Source organism: Daphnia pulex, chromosome 9 (genome assembly GCF_021134715.1).
Source record: "Daphnia pulex isolate KAP4 chromosome 9, ASM2113471v1".
NCBI lineage: Eukaryota > Metazoa > Arthropoda > Branchiopoda > Diplostraca > Daphniidae > Daphnia > Daphnia pulex.
In genome coordinates, this window is record NC_060025.1 from 8,761,620 (window position 1) to 8,779,337 (window position 17,718).

At 42.0% G+C, this 17,718-nt stretch overlaps 3 protein-coding genes across 4 annotated transcripts; 2 read left to right on the plus strand and 1 right to left on the minus strand.

The window, feature by feature from the left end:
• Window positions 1-94: 94 nt before the first annotated feature.
• On the plus strand, window positions 95-4,541 carry LOC124203352 (ATP-dependent DNA helicase Q4-like). Its single transcript, XM_046600102.1, has 5 exons — window positions 95-314; window positions 386-1,452; window positions 1,520-2,504; window positions 2,579-3,178; window positions 3,241-4,541. The coding sequence occupies exons 1-5, from the start codon at window positions 219-221 to the stop codon at window positions 4,279-4,281; spliced, it is 3,789 nt and encodes a 1,262-aa protein (XP_046456058.1). The 5' UTR covers window positions 95-218; the 3' UTR covers window positions 4,282-4,541.
• LOC124203353 lies at window positions 4,315-10,752 on the minus strand. 2 transcript variants are annotated; one of them, XM_046600103.1, is made up of 4 exons: window positions 5,667-5,856; window positions 5,301-5,608; window positions 4,843-5,234; window positions 4,315-4,781 (listed from the first exon to the last, which is right to left on the minus strand). In XM_046600103.1, the coding sequence occupies exons 2-4, from the start codon at window positions 5,562-5,564 to the stop codon at window positions 4,583-4,585; spliced, it is 855 nt and encodes a 284-aa protein (XP_046456059.1). In that variant the 5' UTR covers window positions 5,565-5,608; window positions 5,667-5,856; the 3' UTR covers window positions 4,315-4,582. The 2 variants fall into 2 exon arrangements, with proteins under 2 accessions (XP_046456059.1, XP_046456060.1); XM_046600104.1 differs by lacking the exon at window positions 5,667-5,856 and adding an exon at window positions 10,126-10,752 and having other exon boundaries at window positions 4,316-4,781; window positions 5,301-5,630.
• An 83-nt stretch (window positions 10,753-10,835) lies between these two features.
• LOC124203355 (cytochrome b5-like) lies at window positions 10,836-12,267 on the plus strand. Its single transcript, XM_046600105.1, has 3 exons — window positions 10,836-10,982; window positions 11,067-11,144; window positions 11,702-12,267. Exons 1-3 carry the CDS (start codon window positions 10,980-10,982, stop codon window positions 12,077-12,079), a joined length of 459 nt encoding a protein of 152 aa, XP_046456061.1. The 5' UTR covers window positions 10,836-10,979; the 3' UTR covers window positions 12,080-12,267.
• The last annotated feature ends 5,451 nt before the right edge of the window (window positions 12,268-17,718 follow it).

Consider the following 17,718-nt stretch of genomic DNA (forward strand, 5'->3'; position numbering starts at 1 on the left):
TGATTTTTAGTTTCTTTTCGTTATTTTAAAATAAATTTAAAGTTTAATAATCTACTTTTAATCAATTGCAATTAAGTTGAGTCCACGGCAATGTTGTGAGACAAGCAGAACACAGACAAAACCCGGGAAAACACCAAAACAATACGTAACAGACAATCCCCTATCCCGCAGTGCCTCGTTTGTCTTGATATTTTTTAGACCGATAAAGTTTTAAAGAAATGGAAAAATTTGATGATTTACTTGTTGATAGCAAAAGGACAATCAACAAGTGGGAACACGAATTTCAGAAAACAAATGGAAGGAAACCGTCAAAGGTTCTATATAACTCTTCTTTGTCGTGTAAAGATCGTCCAACTGATGCCTTTTTATTTATCTGTTTCTCTAGGAGGATTTCAAAATTGCCCCTTGTGAAGTGACAGAAGCCTACAAAGTCTATTACAAAATCAAAAAGAAACAAGAGCTAGTCAAGAATGAAGCATCTCCTGAATCACAAGCCAATAACTCAATGCGTTCCCAGAATGATGAGGATGTGCCCATAAAGGAAGTACCTATTAAGGACCCAGAGATGGATCCTGGACCTTCAATTTGGGGAGAGCACTTAAACAAACATAAACTTGATCAAGAGATAGCCAAACCAAAAATTGCTTCCTCGGGGACCAATTCTCCTACGTATTCCAAGCTGACTGAAAAGCTGATGAAAGGTGCCAAGATCAATATTAGGACTAGCCTCACTCGCAAACTTGTCAGCAAATCCATCAGCTCTCCAGTAATCAAATTTAACGATAGCCAGCTCAACAGCAGTCAGTTGAGTGAAGCCTGTGATAGTGAACACAATAGCAGTTTATTTCCCAGTCCTGAAGAGGATCGACCGTTTCCCGTGATTCACGGCAAGAGAGACGAGAATCAACCCGGTCCCGTGAATGGTGAAGCAAAGAGGGAAGAGCCTCCTGAATTGATTAAAGGTTTTAATAAACCTAAAATCGTTCAGCACCAAGTCATCCACAAGCAACCGTTCAGCTTGACTATGGCACGCCAACGAATCGCCAGCAGACAAGTGGATCTCCAATGGCTAGATGATTGCTTAGTGGAAGGCGGATGCACCGTCCCGAGTAAACCGGAAGTCGTCGAAGACCAGGATGTCATTTATTCCACAGACGATGAAGCTCCTAAACCCAAAAAATCCCCTACCACCTCGTCGAAAGCCCCACAATCTACCGTCAATCAAGTAACTCCTCCACCGACCGTCAAAAAACGTAAATTCGAGCCCGACCAAGTTCCTGAATGCAGCCAAAAGAAACCCAGGATAGATCCATCGCCCGAAGAAGATAATGCCCAGGAAAACACGCTCGATCCAATGAAACAAAACAGTTCAAATTCTCCTGAAACTAAACCTGTGAAACGTGCAGCTAAATTGAACGCAACAGACGCAGCCAAACAGGAAAGACTCGTCAGGTATATCTTAAATCTATTTGTTTCTACTTACCTTTTTAAAATTAATGATTATTCTTTTATATTGCAGTAAAATGGCGTCGGGTACGGCCAACCAAAATTACGTGCGAATCAACCTGAAGAAGAAAGTGTTTGTCCGCGGGAAGAAAACCCAAACGGGAGGATCGTACAAGCGACAGCAATGGAAACAAAGGCAGAACGGTGGATCAGGTGGTGGCGGTGGTGGAAAAGGAAATTACACAGGTGGTGGTGGTGGCGGTGGAGGGAAAGACAAGTACAAAATGGCCTCGAAATGTCGTCGATGCGGAGAAATTGGTCACTGGGCCAAATCCTGCATGAGCGATAAACTCTTGTCCATGGAAGAATTGAAGGAGCAAGGAGACGAGGAAAACCTCGAATTCCCAACGCTGGAAGAAGCCATGGAAAAAGCGGAAGAAGGAACTAGCAAACAGAAAAAGAAGATTGAACCGCTCAGTAAGGAAGGGGAAGAAGATTTGCAATTGGTGGAACTGCCTAAAATCAATCAAGTCGAACCGTATTGCTCCCCCGGCGATCCTGTTCCGCCGATCGTCATGGAAACGCTGAAAAAATTCGGTCACTCCAGCTTCCGTCCAGGCCAGGAAGAAGTTGTGATGCGGATTCTTTCCGGAAAGTCAACTTTGGTTGTACAGAGCACCGGTGCGGGTAAGAGTTTGTGTTATCAGCTGCCAGCCGTGATCTACGCCCAGCGTTCACCTTGTGTCACCATCGTCGTCTCGCCATTGGTTTCGCTGATGGAAGATCAAGTGTCAAACCTTCCGTCTTTCGTCAAGGGCATTTGTCTCCACTCTGGCCAATCGGAAGGGTTCAGGCAGAAAAATCTCCAACTTTTACAGTCAGGTGCAATTCAAATTCTCCTCCTGTCAGCCGAGGCGGTCACCTCCACCGGTCCGTTCGGATTAATTACACTCTTGCGCACCTGCCTACCACCTATCGCTTTTGTTTGCGTCGACGAAGCTCATTGCGTATCGCAATGGTCGCACAATTTCCGTCCGTCTTATCTCCGAATCTGCAAGGTAAAAATAATCATTCGGCTAAATTCAATTGAAATTCTCATTTTCGTTTTTTCCAAAATTCAATTTTTCCACAGGTTCTCAGAGATAAAATGAATATCCAAACTATTTTAGGACTTACAGCCACGGCTCCCAAGTCTACTCTGAGGAGTATCGCCGACAATCTGGGCGTTGACAACGAGAACGGAGTGATCCGGGGTGTGTTGCTGCCAAGCAATCTTTATTTGTCAGTTTCACGTGATAAGGATCGTGACGCAGCTCTGATCCAACTCCTGGAAGGCAGTCGCTTCGCCAACTTTGACGCCATCATTATTTACTGTATCAGACGGGAGGAATGCGAGCGGCTGGCCACTCTACTCCGAACCTATTTGAAAGATCCTGTCAAGGATTTGGAGAGCAAAGGAGGCGGTCGTCGTCGAGGCATATCCTGGAGCGCTGAAGCCTATCACGCAGGATTGACAGCAGCTCGACGAAGTTCTGTGCAGAAACAATTCATGACGGGCAAGATGAAAATAGTCGTGGCCACCGTAGCCTTTGGAATGGGTATCAACAAGTCCGACATCCGGGCCATCATCCACTACAACGCTCCGAAAAATTTCGAAAATTACGTCCAGGAAATCGGTCGAGCTGGACGTGATGGTTTACCTGCTCACTGCCACGTTTTCCTCAACTCGGAGGTAATTTAGTAAATGATCCTGTTTAATTGGATTACGATCCTAATTGTTTTTCTCTTATTCAGGGAAGAGATTTACAAGAATTGAAGAGATTCATTTACGCCAATTCCACTGATCGTCACGTTTTAAGAAAATTGATGAGAAAGATTTTACCGGAACCTTGCGATTGCCGGAAAGAAGACGGTTCCGGCGAATGCAAAGGTCACGAAGTGGCCATGGTTATTGAGTCGACCATTCAAGAGCTGGATATGCCGGAAGAGAATATTGCGACGCTACTCTGCCACTTGGAATCTCACCCGTCTCGCTGGGTCCTTGAAGTGGGTTCAAAAGTTTACGCTACGTGCACTGTCCGGTGCTACGGAGGACTCCTCCAGCTGAAAATGGCCGCCAGAGAGTGTCCGGCTCTAGGTGCAGCCCTTGCCCTACAGAAAGCGGATACGACAGCCGTCCGGACCTTCGCCGTTGTCGACGTTGCCCGCCGAATAGGATGGGAAAGCGGCGCTGTCAAACGTCAGTTGAAATCACTGGAATGGGATCGTTCGGCCGTCGCCATCGGTGGTAAACCGAGACGTTCGGGCATCTTGGTGGAGTTTAGCGACCTGGCGTTCCACCTGCACGTCCGCGGAGATCTTTCAGAGGCTGAGCAAGATGCCGCTTTAGAGTTCATCCATCAGCGCTGCATGAATCGCGAGGCCACTGAAATTCAGCAGCTCCAGCGCATCCATCAAGCGTTGCTCAGTATTTCTCACTCCCAATCAATTTCCTGCTGTGAGACGGTGGACGAGACCAAGAGCGACAAATTGCGGAGTTTCATCAAAGATTATTTCGAAGAAGAAGCTGGAGCTTGTCAACCTGTTGAAGAGGTCGTCCTCTGTCCGGACAATCAAGAGCAATTCATCCGGGCCACCATCCGCAGTTTGATTCTCAATTACCGTGATCAGACTTTCACCGCCCGATCTATCGCCAGGATCCTTCACGGCATCTCCAGTCCGTGTTATCCGGCAGAAATTTGGGGTAAAGCCCGTCAACATTGGCGTGCCCAGCTTCACCAAGATTTTAACCTCCTCGTCCGGATGGGCGCCCAAGAATTGCTAGCTCTAAAATGATGATTGCTATACTTTTTAAAAAAATGAATTTTTAGCTTAATTTTCTCTTTTTTTCTTGTATTGATACATTTTTGAGACGAACATAAAATATTTAATTCCTTAGCCAAATTGTCAATTATTTAAAAAAAAATACCGCCACCCCAATTACTTTGTTCGAGGGACAAACTATTTTTAAAAATGTAAGGGGAAAAATATATAAACTTATTTAGTCATGTGGGTACTAGGCAACCACCATTTTCTATATGTCAAAAGTAGGTACCGTTTAAGTAAAAAAATTTCGTTGGTTATGTTGGCATGTTGGTTAATAGAAATGGTTGTGCGGGCAATCATCACTGTAATCCTGAACTTCGGGCTCTGAGAAGGCAGCAGTTTTATTAAATGAGCTACTGGATCCGATTTTCGAATGAATGCGGAACATTTTCTCCGTTTTAATCTTTTCTCTGCACAGGCGGCAGCTGTACTTTAGAAAGGCCTTGGCGTGAAAGAAGCTGAAGGGCCCACTGAATAAATGAATAAATGATGGGATTATTACAAGAAAAACAAAGACTTTGAAACAACAACCTGTGGGTTCTTTCAAACACTTCTTCTTCTTGGTCGACGGAGGCGTTGTGCTTCCAGAAGTGGCAGTAGGTACGGATGAAGAAGAGCAGGGGGAAGAAGTAGCCCGGGCTGAGGAGCACAAGGAAAGCGAAGAGTAGGCGCCCGACAAACAATAACCTCTCCCGCCCCTCCAGAAAGCGCTCAATTGCACTGTTTCCCACAGGATTCTTGGTCGGTTTGGCGGATGAATCGATTTTGGCAGCAGCAGCAGCAGCACTGACGGAACAACGCCGTTTACGGCAGAAAGCAGGTAACTTACCTGGCGAGGGGAATGTGGCTATGATGGCAGTTTGATCAGATGAATCATCGTTTTCACAAGTCCAGCTGCTATTCATCTGTACGTCAGAATCCACCTGTTTGATGAAAACGATGAGTGTTATGTTTATCAGTCCACCGTTGAATTATAACATTTGTCTTACTGTGGTAAATACTGGTTGGACACCTTCGGCTTTGAAAGATGAACTGCTGCCGAGCAACGAGTATTCCTTTGGAATCTTCCAACCGCTGACGCTTTGTTTTATTCTGCTGCACATAGCCTTGGATTCACCACAGGCTCCCATGCAGTCTGTTTCCTTAGCCACCGTCCAGCACTCTCCCGTTTCCTTGTCTTGGATCTGGACCATTTGCTGAAATCCTCTAGATATCCCATCTTCCCAGTCCCAATCACCTGGTTTTTCATCCATGCTTCTTTCTACTGTTGCTGGGCTATTAACACGAGCCGAATTACCTGAAGAAAGGGGTCATTGAATCTGTGAAGTAAACAGTATCAAACAGGTGAAACATACCTTTTCTGGGTGACAAATTTAACAAAATTAGGCTTGGCCACAGATAAATAACAATCACAATCAGTCATAGGATTACTGCCTAATGATTTTCACACACGAAACAAAAAACAAATGTCTTCCAATCACGATTTCACGATTAATGAGATAGCGGAATCTTTTAGTCGTTATTTATTTGTGAAATCAACGCCATCTATTATCGATAATGTATTCAATCTAAAAGGCACTCTAGCGCTCATATTTAGCAATTAGCATGAGATTCAAATTTGAAGCAGAACTGATTTGAATAAACAATTGGACAATTATCAAAATGGTATGGCATGCTATGGCATACCGTGGGGACAATCCTCTTTATTTAAGTTTTTGAAATCACTAAAACATTTAAGTCTGCTTCTTCCTCCTCATCTTTTTTCGCGTCTACTTCTTCCGGTCATCATTGTACATGGTTTCTTCTTCTTGAAAATCTAAACTGGTCACGTATGAAATTTTCTTTCTTTCAACTTCTTCCTATTTCTCTTCATCTAAACTTCCTCCATGAATAACTCTTTTCTCTCTTCTACTTTCTCCTCTTCCCTCCCTTCCTCATCCTGATGATGATCAAATAAATCAAAATCAAATGCAATACATTATTATTTAAATGCTCTGTTTTAGGTGCTAAAACCGAATACAGATTTTATGTTGTTTACGTACTTTGGCTATAAATATGCGCAATGAAAATATATTTGGAAATTTCTTTTTTATTATTATATTTAGTTGATATCAAAGAAAGTCTATCTTTGTCATGTTTCTGCATAGTATAGGGAAACTCTTGTCTATATTAGCTATATGTAAAATACAGCCGCCCAAGGGGTCCGCAACTCAAATTTACTTTTTATTTTTTTTACTTTTTCCTTGCTTTATTTTTCCTTTTTTCCTTTTGAGATAGGCTTTCCTTCAAGCGAAAATAAAAGGGTAGGGAGGGGATGGGGAGGAGGGGGGGTTCGTTCGCGCGCGCCCTTCTTTTAGCACGTAAAGTAAATTTCCTTTTTTTTTCCTTTTTTCACTTTTTTTTGCTTTTTTACCTTTTTTATTGTAGTAAATTTGAGTTGCGGACCCCTTGCAGCCGCCCCTGTGGGCTTTGTAAACTGAGATGTGCCGTCTCGGATTTATGTTGGACGAATGTTCGCGATTGGCATCAAGTTCTCGACAAAACAGCACGTGCGTGAGTTCAAAGGCGGCGTGAACAGCGCGTGAAGCCTCTTGTTATCGGCTTTTATTTTCCTCCTTACGTTTCACGTACGATCATTACGTAACAGTCTTATAAGATTAAAAAAAAAGGGTTATTTCAAGATCCAATAAACGCGTCGTGATAAATCCGATGCCATCAAAAGTTGGACACTTTCGTCAAACAGGATCTCCGAATCAAAACGAGAAAGTTGGCGTGTCTGAACACGTCAGAATTTTTGTTTCGACATTTGGATTACAGCACAATACACATAGACTACTACTAATGTCAAAAGACTTTAATGTTAAAATATTATATTTTATTTAATGTTAAAATATTATATTTTAGATAAAGATTTTGAAGTAAATTTTTTTTGAACAATAATCGTAAAATTATTTAGCAGTTATTTATGGAAAAAATCAAAACCAAAAGTATTTGCATTGTTTTCTTATATTGAAAAATGTAAAAGAATTGACAAGTGCGTACCGGTTTGAACACCAAGCAATCCTTCATATAGGGCCTACAACCGAGGTGATGGGAAAATAATGAAGTACATTTGGAATAATTTTCAATCATGGAAGTCAACCAACAAGACTTTACGAGTTCCAATTGCGTAACCGGACCTGTAATTAGCGATAGAATTTCGACTTCCAGCGGAGAAGACTTGAACAACCAAAGTTTTCTTCGTTTGATGGCGAAAGTGAATGAGAAAAACCTGATTGTATTGGAAAACGAACGCTTGGCGAATGGGTTGAGTCTAGTCCAATCACAACTGACAGACTCCCTTTCCAAAGTGCGACAATTCGACATCGAGCTAGCAACTACCAAAACCGAACTCGAAAATAACAAACGTGAAATGACTGACATGACAGAGAAAAATCTTCGCTTGGCAAATGATGATTCGCGACTAAGACGAAAAATTGAAGACAGAGATAGAATTATCGAATCCAGTGCGATTGAGAAAAACCTGATTGTATTGAATAAAGAACGTTTGGAGAATGAGTTGAATCTAGTTCAATCAAAACTGACAGACTCCTCATCAAAGCTGCAAATGTTTCAGAACGTACACGACGAGTTGGCAACTACCAAAAGTGAACTCGAAAAACAGAAAAGTGTCAATACTGACATGACAGAGATAAATCGCCGTTTGAAAAATGATAATTCGCGGCTAAAGCGAAAAATTAAAGACAGGGATAGGCTTATCGCATCCAGTCGGGCGATTGCTTTGAAGCCCTCAGCTCCCCACTGGACGTATTTTCAAGAAGATCTGGGGGTTCCTCTTCAATTTACCCCTATTAATCGGACGTTATTTGAACCTACCAAATTTCATGGCAATCCATTACATCACAATTCGAACACTGCAGAGTTCGTTAGGCCTGCGGTAAAGGCCAAGGATGTGCTTAGTTACGAAGCAACCGAAAAAGTAGACATGAGATATGCATCGGATGACAAAAATCCAAATGAATTATATCCGTTTTCACTTCTACAAGAAGTTAGATCGAACCAAATTAAGTCTCAAATGAAACTTTTGAATCAACCGCGATTTCTGGAATCGTTTCATTCAGAAAAACCTGATTTGGCGGTGGTAGACCTAGAGACAGATGATCAATTCAGCCATATTCTTAAGCCAGAAGACTCACAGGTACTGCAACATTATCCCGAAAAATCTGATTTGATGTTCGAGAATAAAGACAATCAGCACCAACATTTACTAGAAGAAGACGCACATCCGATGCCCCAAAATAGAAGAAAATCTGATTGTGTCAAAAAAGGAGATAATCAGCCCCGACATATACCAGAAAACCAACATATTACATTGCCCCCAAATCCCGAAAAATCTGATTTGTTGGAGAAAAAAGACAATCAACTTAAACCAGAAGACCCACCAAACCCCGAAAAATCGGATTTCAAGGAGAATAAAAACAATCAAACTCAAGTTAAACCAAAAGACCCACATGAATTGGATCACAATGAAGAAAAATATGATTTGCTGGAGAAGAAATTTAATAATAAACTTTTGGAGTTGAATAACCAAATGTTGGAATTGAATCACAAAATTAACTTTCTTCTTACCCCAAAAGACCCGCATGCATTGCCCCAAAATCCAACAGAAAAATCTGAATTGTTGGGGGAGAAAGACAATGAACCTCAAACCAAACCGGAAGACCCACAGGTTTTGGGAAACCCGAAGGTGGAACAGGTGCCTGAGACAGATAAAAAGCAGTCAATTGGACAAAACATTAAGAAATCATTACTATCCGTCAAAGAATTATTTCAATCTCGGAAGCAGACGGAACTGGAGAACAATCCAGCAGAGAAAAATGGATTGAAAAATGAACCTGATGTAGAAAAATCTCGAGAAAAATGCGTAATAAATGGGAAAACGTTTCCCTTAATTTTTGACGATGCATTTGTAAAATCAGTCGCTGATTACAATGTTTGGGAGAGTATAGGAAAACCTAAAATATTCAATAAAGAAAAATGGAGAAAATTTGAAAATGAAGGAGTTTCAATAATAGGGGAAACAAAGGTGAACATTGAAGTAAACGGAAAAAAGAAAAAAATTAAAATTCTGGTGATCAATAAACCTTTGGAATATCATCCAAATACAGTCTTCATTAGAAAAAGTGATCTTCCATAAAAGGCGTGAAGCCTCCAGACAAGATTACTGAAACATCAACACGACTTTAGAAATCAGGCTGAATCAAAAGCCATAGCGATACTACATTTTCTTAACGTCCAATTATAACTCAATTTTGTGAAATCTGGTTTTTCTAATAGTAAATGTACAAGTATTTTACTAAATGACAAAGTTTGAAATCCCTGCTGACGTCAAACCAGAAGACATCGGACTCTTAAACTTTCGATGATTAAAAGTCCTCTAGGAAAAATGGTTCGATACATCGTTAACCTCTGACTGATGGCTTTTAATGATCATGTCGCGATGAGTAAGTCAAGAAAATCGGTCGTACGTGTACCAGTCAGCGATATGACACGTGTGCGAGATTATCAGACTAGCCCTTAGACCTTAGTCAGCACTTCCCATTTACAATTCGATTTAATAACATTCAGCGATTTTGCACAAATAATTGCTCGTAATTTTAATTGCAAAATCAGTTGCTAGGTGGTGACATTTTAAATGATTTTAGCCAATTAAATCTGGGACGTGGAAAAATGAATCAAATACAATTGTATACATTCAATGTCAATCTAATACCGAACCGGACGACTGTGTACATATACGAAAGCGAAGCTGACCTTATTATCTCTGATCTGATGTCCAGCAGCCAACAGTTTCGGGAATATGAGAGGCGGGACTGATTGCGAGCCTCAAACGAGCCCAGAGTTTCCAGCCAATGAGATGCTGGGAGCAACAACATCAGCAGACGCGACCCTTGTTGATTTCACTGTATAATTCACGCACGGGATGACTTGGCAGAAAAGGTTATTGAGGTTGTTTGTTCCCAAACTTTCCAACGGCGTAGCTCATAACTTTTCTTTTATGGTCAAAACCCGTTCACGTGAGGCCACGACGCCAATCTTCCAAGACAACAACAACAACAACAACACTGCGTATACCGGAAGATAAACAATCGCAGTTGCATATTTTTTAAAACATCCATCGACATAATATAGTCTGTCCATTGACGTCAGAAACATGCTTAAGTCACTCACTGGTAAATCCAGACATAAATACATGACGCTATTTAGTTTACACTACGACACTGTATTACCACGTTTTGTTATTATAGAGTTGAGCTATAACCTCAATTGGTCGGTGGAACTAGTTTTGAAAAATAATGGCGACACTTGGCACTGGCCATTTTCGAAATTTGTTGTAGACTACGGTAACTGTGACTTGCTATTTCGTCAGCTCAAGCTTTGTTTACATCAGCTGAGAATTTCAGTACCATGGCCGCTAGAGGTCTCTGCACCGCCCGGGACTATATAACGGGCGACGGGCTTGGTGCATTTCCAAAAACACTTTCGAGTCTCTCAAGTTTTAGCGAGTTGCCATCAGCAACACTCACAGAAGCGAATTCTCACAAGTTTTATTCCAAGAAGATCTCTTAGATTTCCCTCTATCACACCGTTATCTATTTCACAACAACATGGTAAGGCGATCTGTCGTAACCTTTTATATCCAATTGATCACACAGTCGCGGGATTATAAATCATTATTTCAATTATTTTTATAGATGGATACTTCACTAGCCGAAACCATCGACATGTCTTCATTGAAATCGGCCTTGACAACAGGGTCGTTGAGTCAACAGGTAAAACATTTATTGATATTTAATAATAATAATTTTCTTGTGTTTATGTCGAATTGTATTGGGTTGAAATCACGTTAAATGGGGAGGAATAACGACCTTGAATCAAGAGTTCAAAGCTAGCGCAAATCTTTCGGTAGACGTCAGATATTTTTCGCGCATTATACCAATAACTGAAAAGGTTTCACTTATGTGACGGCCAGACAGTGAGAGTGAAACCTTTTTCTGCCCACCTGTATATATAAGTGTCGCCACCCAGATTTGATCTTTTTATACTTTTTGTTGGGGAGGGAATTTGAAGAAAAAGGCCAACTGAAGTGGAAAATAATTTCGCCAAGCCAAAGTACAAGACTACAAGATCTTATAACAAAACCATTTTACTGCGGGTTTCTTTTGGATAGTTTTATGGGCTAGTCTTTGCCCGGCAACTAAACAAATGGCCTTGCTGCAGACGCGTTGCTATAACCTTAATGATAAGAAATGGCGCACATTGGCGATAATTTAAAGTTGTGATGCAACAAAGATTTAATGAACGTCTTATTATTATTTTGAAATTGTAGATGCTCTCGTTGGCCAGCAGTACGTTCCGACTGGCCGCAACAGCGCTGACCCGCCTCCAGCAGCAGCAGCAACAGGAGCAATGGCAGACGGAATTGGCCAGTTTGGCCCACCTGCCGGAATATTCGCTGCAACAGGTTTCCTGGCACGACCGACCCGACGACTGCTGGATCGTCCTCAACGACAAAGTCTACAACGTCACCAAACTGGTCGACGGACATCCGGGCGGAATGGAAGTCATGATGGAACAGGCCGGACGCGACGCCACTTCCGCCTTCCGCTCCGTCGGCCACTCCATCGACGCCATCGAACAGGTCGACGAATTCCTGGTCGGAATCTTGCCAGAAAAGGAGCGCATGTACCTGCGATCCCGCAAATGACCATTAAAAAATACTCTTCCGTTCCGGACCCACAAAATCTTTGAAAAGTTGATAATTTCTTGCCATTTTTTATTCACATCCATAGTATGACATTCTGATTTTGTTACTATAAGTTATTTACTAATCCCAACTGTGATAATTTTGTTAATCCAATCCTTTGCCATGATTAAACGATTATTTGGTTTATACTTTATAGTTATTATACGATCACTTTTTATTTTTATTGGAGAGGGCAACTAGAAATTATTGATTAGTTAACTGCTAACTATAGCTAAGGTTAAACTATTAAATATTGATTACAGTGCGTTACAGTGCATTTTTAAAATATCAACTGAAAATCAGAAATTTCCGTCCGGTTAAAAATATCATTAAGTTTCAAACGGTTACGCAACTGAAATAATTCAGTACCCTTTCAAATTTCAATTGCTCTTAAAAACTGAACTAATTGCAATTAGATTAAATTTCTTGTTGAAATACATGCGCAAAATTATTTGAATTGGGAATTTGAAAACTTGGTTCCGATTAAGATATAAAATGAATGAAAGTGAAATTTTTAAGAAAAAGGACAATTTTCGATGCCTGCGGAGTCAGCCACCGTTATACGAAAGTTATAAATAGACCCTGAGAGTCGAGTGAAAGTTATCCTACCAATTGCTCTATAATCTACAAAATCAATACGGAATCAATGCGGAAAAGTAAGCATTTCCAGCTGGAGAAAAGAGATGATCTCAAAGAATTCTATAATGAAAAAAACGAGCTAATTGATTTTTACATGGAAGATCCGCACGACTGGTTCATGAGAATGGAAGGGAACAGGAGGATACAAAACCGGATTTGATAGGAAGGAGCCCGGAAGGACCGGAAGGAAGTAACCGAAGTAAAAGGACCAACACAAAACGGATTTCGTTCAACACTCAATGGAAATTAAATAATATGAATAAATTAGTGATTCCGTGCTGTTGCATATGAGTTCCAATAATAAACATTTCTTGACAAATTATTTTGTTTTTCTTTTTTCATTCCACCGACTCGTTTTGGCGGTATATTATGTAACCAATTAAAGGAACGAATGGACCTGTTACTGTATACAAATAATTTTCACGGCAATATCCTGCGTCTACCCAAATTAATTTACATCTCGCATGACATTAATTTTGATCTTTCGAAAGTTTTATTCTAAAGCAATCAATTTTAAAAATATTTAACTTTCTTCTGTGACCAGGTAGACTGAGTTATTATGTAACGGATACACGCAGTAGCGAAATGGCGCCACCGTCACGGAACTAGACCCGAGAACTGAGAACTTCAATATTTAAATCGACAATAAAAATGAAATGAATTGCAGTTTATAATTAATTTCTTTTGAATTATATGCGTTAAATCATTCAAATTGAAAATTCAATGATTAATTTAAGATTAAGAGTATAGGAACATGACATTTAAACCAAATTGTACGCTTTTTGATGACTGCTGATCACAGAATGTTACTCAAAACCTATATGTATAAGAGTGAATATTATGGATAGAAAATCATCTATTAGCCATTCGATTACATTCACAAAAGTTGATATAAAAATTATCATAATGCTGGCAGAAGAAATTCAACCAATATTGCAATCAGCTGTGAATGCTCAACCAGTAAATGAAAAGCTACCTAATCAGAAAATCAAGTCAGCTAATAGAAAAGCCAGAAGAGAAGCATGGAAAACTCAAATGTTGCAAGAAATTCTGCAAACCGAAAAACAACAGCTATTACCGGTACTACCTGCTTCCGCTATTCCCGAGCCCAGCATCAAACCGGATGATCAGCCGAAACCGGAAGTCATGAAGAAAGTGTTCGTCAAACCCAAAATACCGAAATATTCCATCAGAGGACTTATGGGGCTATTTACCTTCACGGCCATGTTGTCCCTCGTGCCGTCTTTGATATCATTCTTCATTTGGATATTGCCAGAAAGTTCATTTAGGACGTGGGTTTTACTGGCCTTCCGTGCTGTCCATTCCCAATCCACCTTGCCATCAATGGCCAGTTTTCTCATTACGGCCTTTACACTTCATGGCACGAATATCAGCAACAGCTTATTCAAACTGATTCCAGACCCGGAAAACATGTATCGGGAACTATTCTCAGCAACTAGAGGCAATCCTGAATTGCAGAAATCCTCAATAAATAGCGTCAGAGGCTACGTAGCGCTTCTGGTCTACTTTCATCTTCCCTGTCAGGTGTACAAGAAGAAATTTAAAATGGACTACGGACAGCTTTTAACGGACCTTAGGTGCAAAAACTACCTCAAACCCATGGAAGCCACTACACTTACCAGCAATCGCGAACGGTCCAACTCTGAACAAGTGGAGAGTTGGCTGAAAGAACTACCAGTCAAAGCCAACACGGTCGAAAAGTTTCTAGATGAATTAAAAACGCTCAAAATCAAGTTGAAGCCAATCAGATTCTTCAACAAAATAATAATACCTGTCAGTACGGTCGTAGTACTAGCGACTTGTTTTTTCCTCTTTTGTGATTTCTCCGATGAAAGCTTACCGATTTACGTCAATCTGATTACCAAAATTGGACAAATGTGGTTGCCATTGACAATGTTCTTGTTGTCGATCGTCGTGTCCGATCCCTATGACACTAGGCCATTCTTTTTTCGCGACATTATTAAAAAGGAAAACATCAAGACCTTCTATGAGAAATTGGACGAATTTTGCGACGAAGAACTACGGAGAATATAGAACATGGGTTTTAAGTGCCTTACCATTCTGTTCGTGTTGCTTAATAAATAACTTCAATAATAAAAATTTCTTTAAAAATTAATAATTTTGTCGGTCTTTTTTAATTCCATCGACTCATGTAACCAAGCATGTAACGCATTAAAAGAACTTAGCCTACTGTACAAATAATTGTCACTTGAATCTTGATGCGTCTACTTATTATACACACACGTTTATTATCAATGTGTCTAACATTTTCGTTAAGGGGAGTATAAGACTCCTTATCTGACTGTAAGAATTAATTGGAGCTGGGTCAACAAGTACGCGTCCTCTAAAAATTCTAGTCACGTACTTATACTTGGTGTGTTAAAGAATACCGTGAAACTTGTACACGGAAATCAATAACATTTGTCTCGGAGACCCTGCGGCGATCCCGCAGTACTTTCTCTCCCCCCCTCCCAAAGCCCGTAGGGCACCAGTCTCGTAGCAACACAAAAGACAAGCCCAGACAGAACATTCCGCGCGAAAGTGACTCGATCGATAAATATGTCTGCTACGTTTCCTTACCGGTCGTGTTCTTTTATTTTTAAACCGATATTTCTCCCGGCGACCCGGCGTCCTTTAACCAAGGAGATTTTATTATAAACTAAAGTCTAAATTTAGCGATAGGTTGACGAGCTGTCACTGCGGGTTGGTTATTTTTCCAATTTCGGGGTAACAAAGAGGGTTGTTGTTGCAAGGAATTCAAAAAAACAGGAAAAACAAATCAGACGCTCAGGGACCCGAGCGCCGCGTGGCGGCCAAATTGCGAACTTGATGGCGCAAACACACAAGCAAAATTCTCCATGGCGTCTGTATTTGTCAACGGACTCGTTGCTTGGGTGTAACCTGTAACGTGTGTTTTTGTTATTCGACACAGTTCATTAGCAGGTGTAAATTAGAGGCAGCTTTCGAGTGAATGTTCAAGTGGTGTCGTATGCATTTTACCGTGTCGAAATTTTAATCGAAACGAATAGCAAGTTGGCCAAACCGACAGTGATTCCTGGTGACTCGACAGCAACTGTTGTTTGGTTATATTCCGAACGGCTCCGGGGCATATATAGGCATCTAGCTCCTGTGTCGGCAGCCAGCTCAACGTTCTATTTCAGCCATGCTGATACGATAAACCGTGTTCTTTGATTTGCTGAATTCCTGAGACCTTATCTTGGTGTCAGACATGGCCAAAATGTAAGTCTTTAACGAACAACAAACCCTGCAATCCTGTCAGTCGGCCTCCCCCACACAGCCCAACCATTCACAGCTGCACTCCTTTCGCTCAGTGTGGAGAGAATGGCTGACTTCCACTCGGTCAAGAAGAGGTTCCCCTCTAAATCTTGCAACGAGTGAGACTATGTGTTTGCGATAATAGCATTTTTTTATTACTGATTGATGAAAACAAATCATTGATTCAGTCATGCCATCTGGTGGTGTGGTAGTTAAATCCCTTCTTTGTTGCCAAGCCAGCAGGTGTCCCAAAATTCAAAAAAAAACAACAATTCCTCCACCCCCTCCAAAATGTTATCTAATCTAATTTTTCTTGGAAATTTATTTTCTTAGGAGAGCGACGCTAAGAAAAGTGGCTCAGGTCACGCCGCCACCTTCACCCAAAAACGGCGAGGACGTCAAGGGCCACTCTGAATGGTCCACTCGCTTACGGAATCATTCGGTTCCGGCCGGCGTCAAAGTTCCCAACGGACGCCGATCTAAAATCGTCCGGATTAAAAAAGAGAGCCCTGTATTCCACCACAACGAAGACTCCAATTGCAGCCGCACCAGCGTAATTTCATTCAAAATTTTTAAAAATTATCAAATCGATTCAAATTAAATCCGAAATTGAATTTTACAGACTCCATCCCCCGTTTGTGATGCCTCCAGAGTCCGTATGCGCCAGACTAGTGGAGAGGGACTCCATTACTGGCCGAGGAGATCGGCTCGACTGATTGGAATTCCGGCGGAAGAAATCGAAGACCAACAGAACAAAAGTAACGGTTCCATCAACGTCGAAGCAGAAGGCGAAGAGGAGCCACCACACGAAAACGGAGCTGTTGCCTGTGAAACGAACCATGTTGACGATGACGACAGTAGGACAGCGGCGGAAGAACCACAAGACCAGTGCAAGAACTGCAAACAGCGGACCAATAAGCAGCCGACCAAGGGCCATGGGCGAACTCTGGAAGCGTTGCTGATGGAGAGCCAACGTTTCATGCACTACCCATCCGGCAGAGGAAGTGGTTCTTGCCGAAACGGACGCTCGACGTACAATAGCCGGGAATTCCGGCCTCCGCCACAGACTTCTCCGCGAGCCGCCACCGTGGAAGACGAACCCGAACCTGCCGAACAACTTGCCACCACCCAACCGACTCCCCTGCCATTGATCCAGGACCAACCGGCGGTCGATCAAGTTCAATTCTCATTCGAAATCGTTCCGTCCGGAACGTCGTGGTATCAAACTTTCTTACGGGACGAGGAGTGTCACCGTGACCCGACCCGACTGCCAGATGATCCGCCCCTAGGTCCGGCCCCATTCCTTCTCCCTTACGAGATGTCGCTGGAAGCCATTCTCAAGAGCAACCGGATAGTGCGGAAGAACAACAGCAGCAGAGGCAGGGGTGCCAAGAAAGCCGTTCCGCTCAGCTTCCGGCCGATCATCAGCACCCGACTGCAAATGCAAAGTGCGGCCAGACAGAGCCAGCTTGCGGCCGCAGCGTCTTCTTCTGCCAAAGCATCCGCAATGGATAAGAGCGACGGAAGTGGAAGGTGTCTGCGACACAGCCGACGGACCAAGCCTTGGTTCAACATGCCCCGTAAATCTCCTCGCTGTCACGCGTCCACCATGGCCATCCTTTGCTCGAAATCGGACACGGAAGCCGATGCTGTCGCCTCCGCCG